Raw genomic sequence first — 17,760 nt, forward strand, 5'->3', positions numbered from 1 at the left:
TTTACTTCTCATTTCGGGAGCCCAAATTATTGCATAAGTAATGATACGGTAATACAGTTATGGCAGCACTGTACCCTATTTTTTGGTATTGGCATACATGATTATTATTTGTTGCACCAACTTGTATTTTGATAATAAAATATTTCGTTTTGCTAATGAATAGTAGGAAAGAACCATTCAATATTTTTATTAAATATTATTTTTTATTTAAAAATCATAAATGTTTAAGATTTTTTAACATATTGAATATTTTTTATTTTTAATTCATTAACCGTTTATAAAGAATATTCCTTATAAAAATTTCTTAGTTTTTAAGGTTTTTTTTTTTTAAGTTATGCCATACGGGAAAGAGATATTTAAACTTAAATTCTTATAAATTACAAAACTTAGCATCGCTTCCAATTATAAATGGGGCATTTGTGCCTCTGGCTCATTCGTATATAAGCTTTTCGATGAAAGAACATAATTTGATATCACTTTATTACTCTTCTTTTGGGGGAATATTTCCTTATCCTTTTCTGAGTAATTAGTTTCTATAAGGTTGAGTTTTATCTGTTCCGTCTAGAATCTGTAAATATCAAAATATTTATGCATAAAACACTTAGTATAACTAATTTAAGTGCACATAAAAAATGAATAATATTTTGCTCATTTAATACATTTAACTTAAGAGTCACTATTGTTTTTTTAAAAACATCTGACCCAAGCATGTTCTAACTCTTAAGACAACATTAATGCTTGAGAGAAAGAAATGATCCCACCCCATAAATGAACAGAAAATAAGGTAACGCCATCGAAACAAAATTGCGAAATTTCATAATCAAATTCAATGCAGAATATGCAAGTATTAAAACCTTAACAAATTCACTCCCATACACGACAGATTCACAAACATGTCACATGTCACTAAATCTGTCTATATAATAATAATAATAATAATAAAAAGAAGCAATTCTGTTTCCAAATTTCTCGCGGCATTTTCCTTATTAAATACTATTAACTTGCTTATACAAACCGTAAGGGCCCACACTCCAAATTTAATCCTCGAAGGGAACACTGTGAAGCACCACAGTCTCAACCGTGAGACCCGGCCCGAACCCGAACAACACTCCCCATTCAAGCCCATCTCCGGTGGTGCTCTTCCCTTCCTCCTTTGACCTCTTTCTCACCTCATCCAAGATAAACAGAACGCACGCGCTTGACATGTTTCCATACTCGCTTAGCACGTGCCGGGTGGACCGGAGTTTCTCTTCCTTGAGCCGGAGCTTAATCTCAACCTGGTCCAAAATAGCCGGTCCACCCGGATGCGCAACCCAGAAGAGCGAGTTCCAATCACTGATCCCAATAGGTGCAAAAGCCTCGACCAAACTCTTCTCAATGTTCTTCGATATAATCCCAGGAACATCCTTAAGCAAGTGGAAGGTGAGCCCCACTTCTCGGAGGTGGCCGTCGATGGCGCCGTCGGAGTCCGGCAGAATTGTCTGCGCCGCCGACACCAACTGAAAAATCGGCCTCTCCACAGCAAGGTCAGGATCTGCTCCGATTATAACCGCCGCCGCGCCGTCTCCGAAGAGCGCCTGACCGACGAGGGAATCAAGGTGAGTGTCGGAGGGGCCACGGAATGTGACGGCGGTGATCTCAGAACAAACGACGAGAACCCTCGCGCCTTTGTTGTTCTCGGCGAGATCCTTGGCGAGGCGGAGGACGGTGCCGCCGGCGAAACAACCTTGCTGGTACATCATGAGACGTTTCACGGAGGGCCTCAGGCCTAGAAGCTTCGTGAGTTGGTAATCTGCTCCGGGCATGTCCACCCCTGATGTGGTGCAGAACACCAAGTGTGTTATCTTTGACTTTGGTTGACCCCATTCCTTAATAGCCTTTGCTGCTGCCTCTTTTCCTAGCTTTGGCACTTCCACCACCACTATGTCCTGTCTCGCATCCAAGGATGGCGCCATATAAGCACACATGTTTGGATTCTCCTTCAAATATTCCTCTGTTAAATGCATGTATCGCTTATTGATCATTGACTTCTCACCTGAAATATAAAACAAAAACTTTATAACTAGTGGCAAAGGCAGAAAACTTGAGAAGCTAACGTCAAAAATCAGTCGATGAAGTTAGTGTCAAAACTAACATAAAGAAACAAATCATTTATAATCATTAACGAAGCGTTTAGTAGAAGAAAAAAAAATTATCCGAAAATCTCAATTTTTAAGAATATGATAAAAACATTCCGTTTATGATAATATCCAAAAATTAAAAATTTAGAAAAGTTTAATTTTTCAAGAATCCTACAAAATATCTTGTACCAAACATTCCTAAAGATAAAATTTTGAAAATCAGTCAGTACCAAACACACTTGTTGGTTCCAATTTGATTACGTTAGTGTTTATAACTATGTAAATTGTTGTTTCAACCCATGAAACAATTGATAAGGATTTATTTCAGTTTAACTGAGTTATCTCAAATTTAAAATAACGTGGATACAATATGAGCTTTGTTTCATGCCCATATGATCCTACGCATGTAATCTTCTATGCTTGAATCAGATTAGTCGAATAATTAATAAATTAATATAAAAAATATTTTAATTTAACCAATAATTTTGAATTTAATTCTAGAAAAAAAAAACTGCTTAGGTGTGGTTCTATTGGCTCAAGAGGATTAATCGATGATTTGGTGAAAAAAATTAAAAAAAATGATGGATCATATTATTAATTATATTTATAATAAAATTGATAAACAATGATAGCTAGTGAAAAGAAAATTAAGAATGTATACATACACATGCGCTTGAACTTTTCTTTGAGGTCAGTCATGTGTTCACTGTTGGTGATGCGGAAGTAGTAGTCAGGGTAATCAGCTTGTACAACGCAGTTGGAGGGTGTGGCTGTGCCAAAGGCCAAGATGGTTGCAGGGCCATTGGAACGCTGGGCGTTGCGGATTTCCTCAACCGTCACCATTTTTCTTTTTCTTGATTTAATTGGATGGTGAAGGAGTGTCAAGTAATATAGGAGTGTGAACAAACGAGATTTGCTGAGGTAAGATGAGGAGAAGAGTTTGGAAGGGGAATGAATAAGATTAATGTTATTTGATTTGTGGGGTGTAGAGGAAAATATACTCTGCCTTTTATAAATGGAAAGGGTTGGATGGTGTATCCATAGAAATGGGTTTAGGTTTTTATAAAGGTTCATTTGTTAATTACCTAACTTTGTATAAGCGAGTAGGTTTGAGGGACGGACAGATGAGTATACACGTGGATTGGGGTAGGCTGGTTAACCGGTGGCAGATGTGAGGCCACATACGATGTTGCACATTCTTTGGATTTGTAGGTACAAAAGCCATTGTTCATTTATAACTCGGAAATCATTGCAGAATTTGTTATAGGTGTTTTTTCTTGAGTTAAGGAAATTTTTGTGCCAATCCTTTCATGTGTTTCATCTTCAACCACATTAAAAGTATATATGTAGTTGAAGAGGAATAATAATAATAATAATGATGATGATTTACATAATCAAAATGATTATAGAAAATAATACAGAAAAAACATCTTTTCTTATTTAAGAGCACTTAAAAATCTGATAATATTAAGTTATTGGGACCACCTCATTTCATGTGAATACGCCTGTGATATTTATGTTTCGATGCAAAAGTTTCTACCAACTAAAATGTTGACTTATAGTTCCGTTGTGTACTACTGATACTACTGTTCTTGACTTGTACCTAATTGGAGTCAAATAAGCCAAAAGTTAGTAAAATAAGATTAATACGATTTTTTTTTTCAATGGAGTAATTAGTGTTGTATTTAACCCCGTGGCGACACTTATTTATTTATTTTTTTCAATTTTTTCATTTAATTTGAATAAAAAGAAGTGAGGATTAATCAAATGCTATTTGGTAAGTGTCGCGATTGCCTAATGACACTCACAATCTGGTTGACCCCTATCATTTTTTTAAAAGAAAAATAATGAAAGAAATATTTATCTTTTATTCATTATAGCATATTCACTTTTCTACACTCACTCACTTCAAATATTAAATAATTAAATAATAATAATAATAATAATAATAAATATTTATGTGATATAAGCTGTAGTTAGATTTTATGTTTAGAGCCAACAAAGGTGGTGGGCGTAGTTGATTATGGGTTTGATGGGTGTGGGTTCAAATTTCATCAGCTGATAATTTTATTGGTGGATAACATATATTGTTGTCAAAAATTAGTGAGTTCAAATTCTGTCGGCCGATGTGAGAATTTCACTGAAGAGATGCGTGTTAAAACGCAATAAAAACTGGTAAAAATTCTGTGCAAAAACGTAAAAATAGTTAAAATGTAAGTTTCTACATTTTTACTTAAACCAAAAAACTGAATTGGATCTTATATCGAAAAAATTAAAATAAAATTTAATCGGATCAACTTTTAACCCATGACCAGTTTTTTTTTTTTAAAAAAAATCTATTTCCATTTTCCCCAAATCAAAATGCATAGATTTTCTTCTAGCTATTTTTTAAAAAAAAAAACCTGGCGTGAGGTCGCTATTGCAGAAAAAGAAGCCATTGGTGAAAAGTTTGAGTACTAAGTTGAGATGTGTTTTGAATTAATTTATTATATTTTATTGCAAATGAACTTATTATGGTAGCAAGAGAAAAGGACATTGAAGACATGCAACTGATGCAAAATAATGTGTCTGATCTGAATTAATTTATATAATTTAGAAGGTATTAAAATTTAATTCATTTGATGTTTTGGATCTTGGTTGTAGGAATTGTTGAACTCTTTTTTATATTTTTGGACTTATGTCTTATATAGTTATGTGACTTATATGTTTTAAATATGAAGTTATTTATTGAATTTTGAGTAGTGATTTATCTCATATATATATATCGTGTCGTTTCTATTATTTACGTTTTTACAATCTATTTTTGTTTCTATGTAAAAACTTGACTTTAACAACATCGGTAATATATAATTCTTTCAAAAAATTCTAAAAAAGGTTAGAGAATTTTTCGTAACTCTAATAAAATATTGTGTCTAATCCTATTTAAACTTTTAATTTCCAAGATTTTATGTTCAGAAAGTGACTTAACCTGTCACACGACCCATCTATATTCCTATTTGTAATGATTTTTTTTTATAACTTGTAATGAATTATTTCTCATACGCAATTACTAAGCATGGAAAGTAGTGACACAGGAAGAGTTACATGAGTGAAAACGAATGGCTGAGAATGAAAGCTTACAACAAATCTACGTGAACTTATGTCGTTGTCGTTCATCTGTTAGTTTGTTTGGTGGGAATATCTCCACGACCATATGATTTGCTTCGCTAATGCACCTTCCATTCTTTGTTTCATTTCAGAGGCTACCGTTGCCCACTTTTAGCGTCACATTTAAGGTGTACTAAGATTAGGTATTCCCTTATCAAGAAAAAAAAAAGAATATAAAAAAAAGGTAATATAAATATATTATTTTTTTATATTTGATAAAGGATATACCAAGTGTTTAATACATTAGTATTACCAAAAATATTTTTCACTTTTAGTGTTACTGTGTCACGGCAATGGCGGAAAATGTAAAGACTCCTCTTTAATATTGAGTAATTTGCAACTTTTCAGTTTTCACATCCTCATTTTTTATTTTTATTTTATAAAAAAAGCCTGAAAATTAAGTCGTTAAATTGCTCGTGCCTTCCAATCAAGTGCTTCAACCCATAAGCTGTTAAGGATTAAGGATAATGGAAAGGCACACGACAACTTATGCACAAAGGCATTCTTTGACTTGCTTTTGCAAAAGCTTTTTATTTAATCTGAACATAGTGAAATAAACCTAAAAATAATTAAAATGAGTAAACTCCTAAATTTATTCATAACAAATTTGGCGGTGGATACATTAGTTACTAAAAATACAAAAACTATACTTTAGTTCCTAAGAAATTATATAAGTTGGTTATAATATGATTTAGGAACGCTTTTTCAGTACACCCATTCCATTCAAAAAATGTCGTGGACCCAATGCATAGTCTAACGGGTCAACGTAATCGGGTCCAAAACCTGTCTTGTGATCGCTAGCATGGTGAGCACCGAGGGAATGATTAACATGATTAGCTAGTTTATGCATTCACTTTGAGAAGCATCTCGATACTAATTCCTTGTCAAGTAAGTTTTGTGGGTTATAAATATTTATAAGGATTAATATTTTGTATGTTATAAGAGATAAAATTATCTTTTATATATTGGGTATGGTTCATACTTCGCATACTGATTAAGGCCCTTGTTGAAAGTCAATTGAAGTCCCGCTCCCAGGTGAGTGAGCGAGGGTCCGTGGGAGCCACCCCGACAGGGGTGCAGGGGACGACGCCCTTGTGCCCGCAGAGGCCTGGTACTGTTGTTGGCCTCTGACTTATTATAATTTTCTTTTATTTAGTAGTTTGCGCTTGGAACCATTAATAGTTGTTGTTAGGGTTTTTTAAATTTTATTTACATTCCCTTGTAAACCAAGTAGTTTGTAAACCCCACAACCCGAGATTGGAGGCTCTAGCGAGCTATCACCCCTAGCCGAGTGCTAACGTGATTTGTTGCAGCCTCTTAGCTCATTAGGTATCTTATCCTCACCCCGAAACAATATCATAATAAAGATTAGGGTTTAAAGTTTTTAAAGCTACTTTAAATAACTTTATCTAACGTTTACCAAAATACACACAAAAAAATATGTGGGGTTCATGTGGACCCATATGAAAAGAAGATAGAGAAAAAAAAACATGGGCCCCACACACTTTTATGTGTGTATTTTGATGAACATTAGATAAAGTTATCTAAAGTAACTTTATAAACTTTAAACCTTAAAGATTATTGAACAGAAGCCAATAACAATAAGACCCGAAGGAGTCGAAGAGGAAAAATTTGTGTGCATCGGATATACCCAATTGGGTACATCTTTTTTTTCAAAAGGAGAAATTTTTTCAATGTGGCAAGAATAAAAGCTTTCAAAAGTGGTGAATTTTTTTTCAAATGTGAAAAAAATGATGTACCAGTTGGGTACACCTGATGCACCAAAATTTTGTTCATTGAAGAGGATTCGGAGACTTATGAAAATTCTTGATAGTTTTTTAATTTTATTCAATTTTGACAACTTAAAGTTGCAGGGAACAAACTACAATAATAGAAAACTTATGCTTTTAAAATAGGGGAAGGATATTGTGACAACTAAGTTGTGTTACTACTAAGAGACTACCAATCAATCTCACCGTTAGATCGATTATGTTGATCCAACGGTTATATTTATTTCCATCTTTGTATGGTCATGATTTCTCAAATTTAATACTTTATATTTATTTTCACCTTTGTACGGTTATGATTTCCCATATTTAATGCTTTCACTTTAAATATGGGGAATCATGACCATACAAAGATGGAAATAAATATAACCGTTGGATCAACATAATCGATCTAACGGTGAGATTGATTGGTAGTCATTTGGTAGTAACACAACTTGGTTGTCACAATAACCTTCCCCTTTAAAATACGGAAAAAATGTGTATCATTTTAAAGGATATAAAATTGTATTTTTTTAAGATAGAGAAATAGATAAATCATGGGGAAGAAAGAGTAAGGTTTTTTTTTTCTCTCCCCCTGTAATCTATCTCTATATCTCTCTTAAAAGGACTATAATTTAAAAGGATATATATTTTTTCCATAAAATAAATAATACATTATTTCTAAAAAAAAAACTTCTCATTTCAAATACCAAACCTGCCAGCAAAATGTAGGACAACTTTTTTTCAAATGTGATGACAAGTACCTTCCCCATAACAAGTATGGGAATAACATCTCTGCCTAAGGCAGAAAATTCTTATCTACCACAGAGAAAAATCAAGAGAGAGGGCAGAAATCAATGAAAGAGAAAAATAAAGATAGTAGCCCACTTAAAATTTCTTTATGTGGCAGAGATGTTATTCCCAACAAGTATATATAGATAAATCTTAGATTCACAAACAGCTGAGGAGTAACCTGTGAAACCAATTAAAGCTCAAAGCATGTGATCCAAATTCTTGCGGTGCTTGTGTTGATTTCATTAGGAGTGGCCCATGAATATGGTAGCCATAAAGGTAAACTGGGGCAGTGCCTTGGTAAATGGGGGAATGATGTATTCTCCATGGCTGACTGTTTCAATCGGCACGTCGAGAATTTGTTGAAGTGCGCCACAAAATGTGAAGAAACTATCAAAGTGCATGAGTGACTGCGCAAATACACTATTCCAGCTTCTTCTCATCCTGCAACACTAGCATAATCTCTTCAACTTTTCTTCCAACAGGATCTCTTTCTAATTTATCCGGGAATAATTTCGGTGGAAGAATATTATGACCTATCAATTTAAGTAAATATTAAATGAAGTTGTGATCTTCGCTGTTTACTTCATTTTTAAAAGCAATGTTGTGTCTTCCCATTTTATATGACAACAACAACGAAGACAAAAAAGAAAAGAGAAGAGAAAAACACTTCACTGCTTTTGCTAAACCCTCGAAACTATGTATGATATACATGTAATAAATAGTACATAAGAAAGAATACTACATCCCAGTGATAATAGTGAAAATCATATAAGAAATAAAGGTCAAATATTAAAAATAATTAAATTGCCGACATCGCAGGATGACACAAGTTTCATAATCCAACTTGGGCAAATAACTAAGACGACCAGAAATTAATAACTCCTGGTGTATTACAGACTTACAGTTTGCTGAACATAAGCATGCACGAAATACAATTAACTAAAACCTCAAAAGGATTAAAACTGATATCCAGAAAATGGGAGGATGAAAGTTAGATGGTGTTCTTGACATTCTCAACCCAATTTAACAGAAGTTACTGCTACTCACTCACAGTCACACGGGAAAGAACCCGTATGTTACATTAGGCCATGTCACCAAAAGCTAAATGTAGTGTTTGAAGTATGGACTTGATAGAACATTCAATTTTCCTCCAATTTCTGTGATGCACGACTTCTCTTTTCCTCAATACCAGATTGCGAAAATCTCTGCCGAAGAACCTGCAGAACATCTTCTACGTTGACATCTTTCCGTGCCAACAGAACCATGCAATGATAGAGCACATCAGCCATCTCTGAGGCAGTACGTGACTTGTCTTCATTATTCTCTAGTGTTTGACACAACTCGTTTGCCTCTTCTCTGCAAGTAGAAAGATACAGTTACAATCTGAGGTCATAAAGAGATTAGCGTTTAGTCCATATGTTTTCTTCAAGCAAAGTGAATTACAAAAAATCTAATTAGTGTTTTAAGAATAAGCTTATATACAGAGGCAATTATATCAGGTACAAGGATTTGCAGTGACTGGAAAGCATGGAGAATATGGATTTTCTTTTTTTTAGGATGAACAAGGAGAAAGGGAATTTTCTTTACTTAAATTCAAAATCAACATAATAACATGATAAGATATGCCCGACCTGATTTTAGAGCACAGCAACTTATCATTAAGCAATAATCGCTTTGTCCATGAAGAGTTTCCATTTTCTCCTTCTGCTAACTCTGCTTTGCGCTGGGAGATTGTTGACTCTAATGCATACAAAGAGGTCAATGCTAATTTATTTCCTTCAGCCTGTAACATAACCAGAATCAATTTGAATATTGCTCGCCTTTCTCTGCAGGAATACAAGACAATAACATACTCTTGTTTTAATTAATTGAAACTAACCTCTTGCTGTTTTAACAAGTCAAAGACTGATGTATAATAGCATGTTTCTGACCCTGTGTGGCAGGTAGGCCCATCAGGTTTCCCAAGATATATTATCTGAGCAGTTACCAGGGTAAAAAAAGAAGTAATCAACATTCCATACGAAACAAAGAATAGGAAGGGAAAATGTAAATAATTCAAAGGAAAAAAAAAGGTGAACGCTTACGGAGTCACGATCACAATCAAGAAAGACATCATGAACATTGATAAAATTATTAGAGGTTTCTCCTTTAGTCCACAATGTGGATCGTGACCGGCTAAAAAATGTGGCCTTTCGAGAAGATATGGTTGTAGCAACTGCTTCTCTGTTCGTAAAACCTTGCATTAGTATGGCTCCTGTGTCAACATTCTGAGCTATTGCCACAGCCAAACCTTTGTTATCCCATTTTACACTGTCCAGCAATAAATCTACCTGAGAAAAGCTTAACCCTTCAATGTGAAAACAAGGATTTATATCCTCAATAATAATAATAATAAGTAATGAAAACAAATGCCAAGAAATTTTACAAGCAACACAAAGTGTGAATTTTCTTGTTAGTATTAATAAAATATTTACAGTCACCATAAACATGTGAAAGAATTTGGGGACTTGATCACATGGAAGTAAATTGATCACAGGCAACAATTATGGTTACCATAGATGCTTATGAAATCAATTATTTTTCAAAATAAGAAAAGCTGAGCCTATCCTTCCTTGTACTAGATACTACTTCTACACAATCTAATAGATAACAAAACAGAATGCAGAATCAAATCACATGTCCACTACGCTAACAAATACTTCAACAGCTACCATTGCCCACTATCCAAATAACCTGATAAGCAAAGCAACCAAATCCTAGAAAACACAAATTGACATAGAAGTAAGTACCTTGGGGTCTGATGTTTGCATAGAAGCAAAAGTTAAGCAGTGGGTCCTCCTCCCCTTGTAACTGTGTCTGGGGTAGTCATGGCTGGAAAAGGAGAGGTTGCCTTTGTGGAAACCTCTGATAGATTGAAGCATGTGAACGTAGGAAACAGTCATTGAATTGAAACGCACAAACGGAACGTGCAGCTTCTAGCAATTTCTCAGCAACCCACTTGCCTTTGCAATTGTAAAGAAACCAATATTTTATTTTATTTTGAGAACGATTCATAGGGAGATTTAACCAAACATGTTGCCTACATACTTACTCAAGTAACAAAAATTAAAAACCTTGTACAGGGGTGAAATGCAGAAATAGATGCACTCACAACCTGGTATGGTTCTGTTGGGATTTTGTATGCGTAAAAACACTTTTTAAATTAAAAGACACATTTCAAAATTAACAGTGAAAACCATGTCTATATTAGAACTAATCTAAACGCATGATGAGAAAATCAAGGGGGGGAAAAAAGTTACCGTGTCGAGCAATAATTTAGAGCGAGTATCGAGAAATTGAAGCTCGCGTCGAGAAATTGAAGCTCGCGTCGAGAAATCGCGTCATTGCGAGCTCCAGTGCATGGCTGCTACTGTGAACTCTGTGGTTGTGAAGAAAATGGAGGTAAAATGTAAATCTGCAAAACCCTAACACGATGGAGGAACACGTCTCATAACGCACCGTTTCATTGACAAATGTTTTCACCAAAAAAAACGACAATACACTACTTCTAAATTTTTAAAATTACTTTTGTCATGTGATAACAAGAGAAAAGTTATATTTATAAACTTTTTTTTTTTTACAAACTACATTATCTTCTCACGGGAGAACACTAATTTCACTATGTTCTATCGGGAGAACATAGTGTAATTTGTAAAAATTTGTTAAAATAGTTTGTAAATGGATCATTTCCCTAAGAATAATATTTACTGCAGTGGAAATTTTCGTTAAAAAAATAATATTTATTAAAAATGAAAACAGAGTTTTTTTTCCTTCATCTTCAAATCCTTTCATCCAAACATTTTATACGGGGTGTTCGGTAAAAAAGAAAAAAAAATTATCAAAAAATCACAATTACTGAGAATATGATGAAAAAATAAAATTATCAGGAATATGATCAAAAAGTTATTTAGTAGGCTATAATTTTACCAAAAATATTAGGTAAAATTTACTAAGTTTACGTTTGATTGATTATAATATATTATTGAGAATTTGGTGTGATATTACAAATATACCATCACTTTGGTATTTTTTTTACGTCAAAGAGCTAAATCACTTTCTTAAAAAAAAGGGATATTTTTGTCAAAAATTTCAAACCGCTTTTTCTAATCTCTTAGCAATCTAATAGTACCATTCTCTGGCTGGTATTCTTAACAATAACTTTCATCCTTCATTTATACACAAAATGGATTAATGGATTACCATCTAAATCATTTTATTGGGTAAATTTTTTGAAAAATGATACCAAATATTGTATTATTAAAAGTCACCCCCACTTTTCTAGATATCCAAAAAAAAGAAGAAAAAAAAACCTACCAAACACCTTCCCTACCACAAATATAAAAATAAAGAAAGAGATAAATTATAAAAAAAATGAGAGAGAAAGTGATGGAGTCCCCTTTATTTTTTGTATACGAGGGACTGGGAAACTATTTATCCTACAATTGCATAAATAGTTTTTCCATAAAATTATATTCTTAGGGTATTTTTTTTCTGTCTCGGTTAAAAAAATATCCTTTTCTGCAACTTTTTTTTTAAAAAAAATCTAATGGGGTCATGTGTTTTTGTTTATGCAAGAAGATTATAAGTTTCTACGCAAGGAAAAACTTATAACCGTATATTCATTGTGTTTCATGTTTTTTACCTTCAAAATATGTGAATAGTGATAACTGAGTTTTTTTTTTGTAGAACTTACAACTGTTGTTTTTTTTTAAAAAAAATTCCATTTGTTTATAATTGAATCTACTAATTCGGTCGGGTGACCAAATTTTAAACATAACTGTATATTTAGATTTATGGACGTGTATTGGATTAGGATTTTAAAAGACTATTTTGAGATAAAAAATCTTATAAATTTTAAAAGACTATTTAGAATTAAAGGGGCTTTAAAGACTTTTTTAAAAGACTTTTTTTGCAATCAAGATTTCATAAAATTAGATTTTAAAAGAATTTATAAGATTTGAAAGGACAATATAAATTTATAAAATTTTAAAAAAACACATGAAATTTTTAACAAACATTCGAAATTACAAGAGTCAATAACAAAAATAACAAAGAAATGCAAAGATATTAATAAAAAAAGTAAAATATAATATAATTTTCTTGATTAGTAAAACATAATATAATTTTTAACAAATATTCAAAATTACTAAGCAACAATTTCACAGTTATACTAGTCCTCCACGCATTAGCATTTTCTCATTTCTGCTCTTGGGATTGACCAATGAGTTGAAAATTCTTTTCTTCATTTGGTATCAGAGCTATGCATATATGATTATAAGATCCAAATTTTTTATTTATATTAAAATAATTCTAAATTTGCATATAGAACCTAAAGTTCATGATAAAATTTCATTTAAATTTTTTTGCATTTGATCATAGAAACTTTGGGGGGTTTTGTTCTACGTGATGAGAGTTTTCTAATCTATATCATATACATGTTTTCATTGAGTATTCTAAGAAAATTTCAAATCTGAATTTCTGGATTTTATTACATGAAAGTTTAAAAAATTTCTCAAATTATTTTCAATCGATTTTTGAAAAACAAGTCTTTAGTTATCTATTGACACAAAAATTATTTGAAATCGTTTTCTATAGCGAAGGAATTTCGTTCATGAATGTATTGTTACGAAGTATAGAGTTTATATTATGGAAGTTTCAATCTTTCTTTAAATTGATATTGTTTCATTGATGTAAAATAAAATTTAGTTTGAGAGTTTTAGTTCCCCTGTTGTTTTCTCCTTGTTTTATGTTGTTTTTAATACAAAAATCACACATTTTTGTGCAAAGAAAAATCGCGACACATAGCTTGAAAAATCATTTTTAAACTTCTAAAAGCTCTCAAAAACCTGCTTTTTTGAGATGGATTATAATATAGTCTTGTTCATTTGTTGTTTCTGGGTTATTTTGTGATGAAAATCATTAACAATTTTGTTGCTTTTGAGCTTTCACGAAGCTCCTATGGTTAGAGGTGGCAATTTGGGATGAACCCGACGGGTCAACCCGCTAAAACGGGGCGAATTGGGTTATACTTTTCAACCCTCCAACCCACCTCAACCCGCCCCTTGTTGGTCAAAACGGGTTGGCGGTAGGTCGGGGCGGGTTGGCCCACGGGTCAATTTTTTTTTACTGATAGGTAGTATTTTAATTGTCACTAAGCTTTTGTGATATGAAATTCTTTTTATCTTAGTACTCCTCTAGAAAAATAAAGAAAAACTTTATTTATTACAAAGGTTATTCATATATTGAGGCAAAAATAAGTTCCTAAAAAACATTTGACTGATTATTAGTATACATTTAGGTTTGAGATTGGAAAAATACTAAAGTGATTGTGAAATGAAAATAAGAAATATTATAAAATTAATAGAATATAATTTATTTTTAATTTTTAATTTTTTTAATTTTTTAGGCGAGTTGACCCGCCGATCACCACAAAAAGGAGTGGGTTGGGATTTTCAACCCATATCAAAATGCAGGACGAGGCGGGTGAACTCGTTTTTGGCGGGTTGGCGGCGGGCCGGACCGACCTGTTTTGCCACCTCTACCTATGGTGAAACCTAATTTCGAGCGGGTTGAAAGAAGAAAAAGACACTGCAATTGAAAAATCTCAAGAAACCTCAGGGGTTAGAGTGAGATTGTGAGAGAGACATCATATTTATATTTCTCACTAAAAAGTCTTACGAAATCCACATCAATAAAAAAATCCATTAAAATCGTTAGATTTTTGAATACCACAAGATTGTTTTTTAAAACAATCTTTTAAAATTCTTATCTAATACCACATGACTTTTTTTCAATCATTTAAAATCCTAATTGAATACCAATAGATTTTTTTGTCCAAAAATAATCCATTAAAATTCTTTGAAATCTCAATCCAACACACCCCCTTAAACAAAAAATTATTAATTAAGTTAAAACAATTCCGTACAAATTCATCCATATGTTTGACAATTATGTTTGACAATTCATGGAAAGAAACTAATTATTAGCAAGCTTAAAATTAATTAACCATCCCATAGAGTTAAAGCCATATCCAGGATAAGTGTTAAACTGATTAATATTCATAAAATGATTAATACAAATAAATGTAAACTTTGTTATCAATGAAATCCTTATCTAAATAATGGATGCAAGTTAGGACAAGACATGATAGTTTTCAAAAGGCCAAGATTGATTTTAGATCATAGTTTACATTGGCTTTTATTTTTGTGAATTTTTTGAACCTGTGAACTTTTTAATCCTGACTGGAATAAACTAGCGATTTAATAAGGGTAAATTGAGCCATATTTACAATAATAACACAAATTATAAGGTTTCTAGTTTTATATAATTTTGAACCAACTATATATGGAGATGAATTTCAATCAATTTGATTAGTATTTATGCTCAGATGGATGAAAAATGATAAAATAGAGAAGTTAACATAAATTGTGAAACACGTTATACTTTTAGGGGAATGATATTGTAACAATCAAGTTGTGTTACTACCATGTTACTACCAATCAATCTCACCGTTAGATCGATTATGTTGATCCAACGGTTATATTTATTTTCATCTTTGTATGGTCATGATTCCCCAAATTTAAAGTGAAAGCATTAAATATGGGAAATTATAACCATATAAAGGTGAAAATAAATATAAATTATTAAATTTGAGAAATCATGACCATACAAAGAAGAAAATAAATATAACCGTTGGATCAACATAATCGATCTAACGGTGAGATTGACTGGTAGTAACATGGTAGTAACACAACTTAATTGTTACAATATCCTTCCCCATACTTTTAACCTATTTTCCTTATGATAAAAGGGGAAGGATATTGTGACAACCAAGTTGTGTTACTACCAAGTGACTACCAATCAATCTCACCGTTAGATCGATTATGTTGATCCAACGGTTATATTTATTTTCATCTTTGTATGGTCATAATCCCCATATTTAAAGTGAAAGCATTAAATATGGGAAATCATAACCATACAAGGGTGAAAATAAATATAAAGTATTAAATTTGGGAAATCATGACCATACAAATATGGAAATAAATATAACCGTTAGATCCATATAATCGATCTAACGGTAAGATTGATTGGTAGTCACTTGGTAGTAACACAACTTGGTTGTCACAATATCATTCCCCATGATAAAATAGAGAAGTTAATATTAGTCGCGGAAGATGTTATACTTTTATCCTATTTTCCTTTATAATATTTTATAATTATTTTTTTATTGTTGTATCAAAATTAAATCAATGACTTTCACTTAATATTATTTTATAACAATTGATTTGATTCTGATCTAATAATTAAAAATATGGTTGTTAGAGATTTTAAATATAATCTCCCTCCATTTAAATTACTTAAAAAATAGTATAAAAAAGAACATTAATAAAGTAAATAAAATATGAGGAATTTATTTTTCATGTTATATCAGAAAATTTTATCGCATTTAACACACAAAAAGTAAGTGAAATCCATTAAGAAGAAGAAAGAGAGAAAAAAAAATAAAAATATTATAAATACTACAGTATATTAAAAATAAATTTTAAGTTATTTTCTGGCAATGCATTCATTGGAGAGGGGAGAAATATCATCGAAGGAAGCGGATAATTTGAAGAGAAGCAAAAAGAAGTACAAAGGGGGTGATGCCCCCTTTAGCCATAATCAATCTATGTCGGTAAGAGAGGAAGATTGGATGAAAGAAGGGATGTCGTTCAAGGAGATGCTGATGCGCCACAACGGAGAATGGATAAGCGAAGATGAACAAAATGCGTCTGAGCAAGAAAAAGAAGAAATGGAGAATGAATCTGAAGAAGCAATTGAAAAGCAACCTGAGGTAAGTTGGGAAATGAATAAAGATGGAAGAACGAATTTCATTCTTTCTGATGCTTTCAAGAAAAAAGAATGGAGACCATGGAATAAAGCTATTTATGTAAAGCTTCTTGGTAAGAAATTGTCGCTTATGTTTATGAATAAAAAATTGAAAACATGTGGGTTAGAGAAGGTCAGGTTTTTGTTACGGACGTTGAAAATGGATATTTCCTGGTAAGGTTCTTGGATAAGAGGGATTTGTCTCATGCTTTAACTGCGGGGCCTTGGGTAATTTTTTATCATTATCTTGCCATTCGTTCTTGGGAACTTGATTTCCACCCGTATCAGGCAACAAATGCTAAAATTATGGCTTGGGTTCGTTTTTCGGGCTTCCCAATTGAATACACCAATACAAAATTGTTAAAGAGGAATGGAAATTGGCTGGGTAAATTCATCAAGGTGGATGCAGCTACAACGTCTCTAGCTAGGGGTAGATTTGCGAGAATGTGTGTTAAACTGGACCTGACCAAGTCGCTTCAGGCAGAATACAAGATTGAGGGTAAAATTAAGCAGGTTGAGTATGAGGGGCTTCACCTAGTTTGCTACTCATGTGAGAAGTATGGGCATAAAACTGAAGCTTGCCCAATTATAGGCCATCATAATCATGGTTTGAAGCTTTCTGATGAAAATCAGAATGAGAATGAACTAGATGGAACTTCTGGTAGAAATGTTCAAATTTACCAAGAATCTGAGACAGGGGAACATGCTTAGGAAGGTAGATTTGGTCCTTGGATGTTGGTGAATAGACAAAAAAGAAGCTTCAAAGGCAATAGTTCAAATCAGAAAGGGTCTTGATGGGGCCTCTAATCCCCAAGCTACAGAAAGAACTCTTGCTAGATATGCAACACTTGAAACATAAATTAGTGAATCAATATAGGAGACTGGTGAAGCTCAGGAAGACTGGAATAAAGAGGATGGAGAAAAAGATGGTCAGAGTATGAATAGTCAAAAGTTGGCTTGAAGGAAAAAAGAAAAAAAAATCATCAAAGAAGAAGGTTCAGTTGGTGGAATCAAAAAATAATTTC

The 17,760-nt window shown here is 32.6% G+C and overlaps 3 protein-coding genes across 3 annotated transcripts; 1 reads left to right on the plus strand and 2 right to left on the minus strand.

The window, feature by feature from the left end:
• Positions 1-748: 748 nt before the first annotated feature.
• LOC133299321 (chalcone synthase) lies at positions 749-3,136 on the minus strand. Its single transcript, XM_061498773.1, has 2 exons — positions 2,786-3,136; positions 749-2,035 (listed from the first exon to the last, which is right to left on the minus strand). Exons 1-2 carry the CDS (start codon positions 2,961-2,963, stop codon positions 1,038-1,040), a joined length of 1,176 nt encoding a protein of 391 aa, XP_061354757.1. The 5' UTR covers positions 2,964-3,136; the 3' UTR covers positions 749-1,037.
• A 5,435-nt stretch (positions 3,137-8,571) lies between these two features.
• Positions 8,572-11,296, minus strand: LOC133299322 (histidine biosynthesis bifunctional protein hisIE, chloroplastic). Its single transcript, XM_061498774.1, has 6 exons — positions 11,128-11,296; positions 10,618-10,830; positions 9,913-10,158; positions 9,708-9,803; positions 9,460-9,611; positions 8,572-9,184 (listed from the first exon to the last, which is right to left on the minus strand). The coding sequence occupies exons 2-6, from the start codon at positions 10,768-10,770 to the stop codon at positions 8,968-8,970; spliced, it is 864 nt and encodes a 287-aa protein (XP_061354758.1). The 5' UTR covers positions 10,771-10,830; positions 11,128-11,296; the 3' UTR covers positions 8,572-8,967.
• A 5,131-nt stretch (positions 11,297-16,427) lies between these two features.
• Positions 16,428-17,446, plus strand: LOC133299316 (uncharacterized). Its single transcript, XM_061498769.1, has 2 exons — positions 16,428-16,873; positions 16,915-17,446. Exons 1-2 carry the CDS (start codon positions 16,428-16,430, stop codon positions 17,444-17,446), a joined length of 978 nt encoding a protein of 325 aa, XP_061354753.1.
• The last annotated feature ends 314 nt before the right edge of the window (positions 17,447-17,760 follow it).

Source organism: Gastrolobium bilobum, unplaced genomic scaffold (genome assembly GCF_033153095.1).
Source record: "Gastrolobium bilobum isolate Gb01-03AN ecotype WA unplaced genomic scaffold, APGP_CSIRO_Gbil_v1 utg13105, whole genome shotgun sequence".
In the NCBI taxonomy this organism is placed as follows: domain Eukaryota; kingdom Viridiplantae; phylum Streptophyta; class Magnoliopsida; order Fabales; family Fabaceae; genus Gastrolobium; species Gastrolobium bilobum.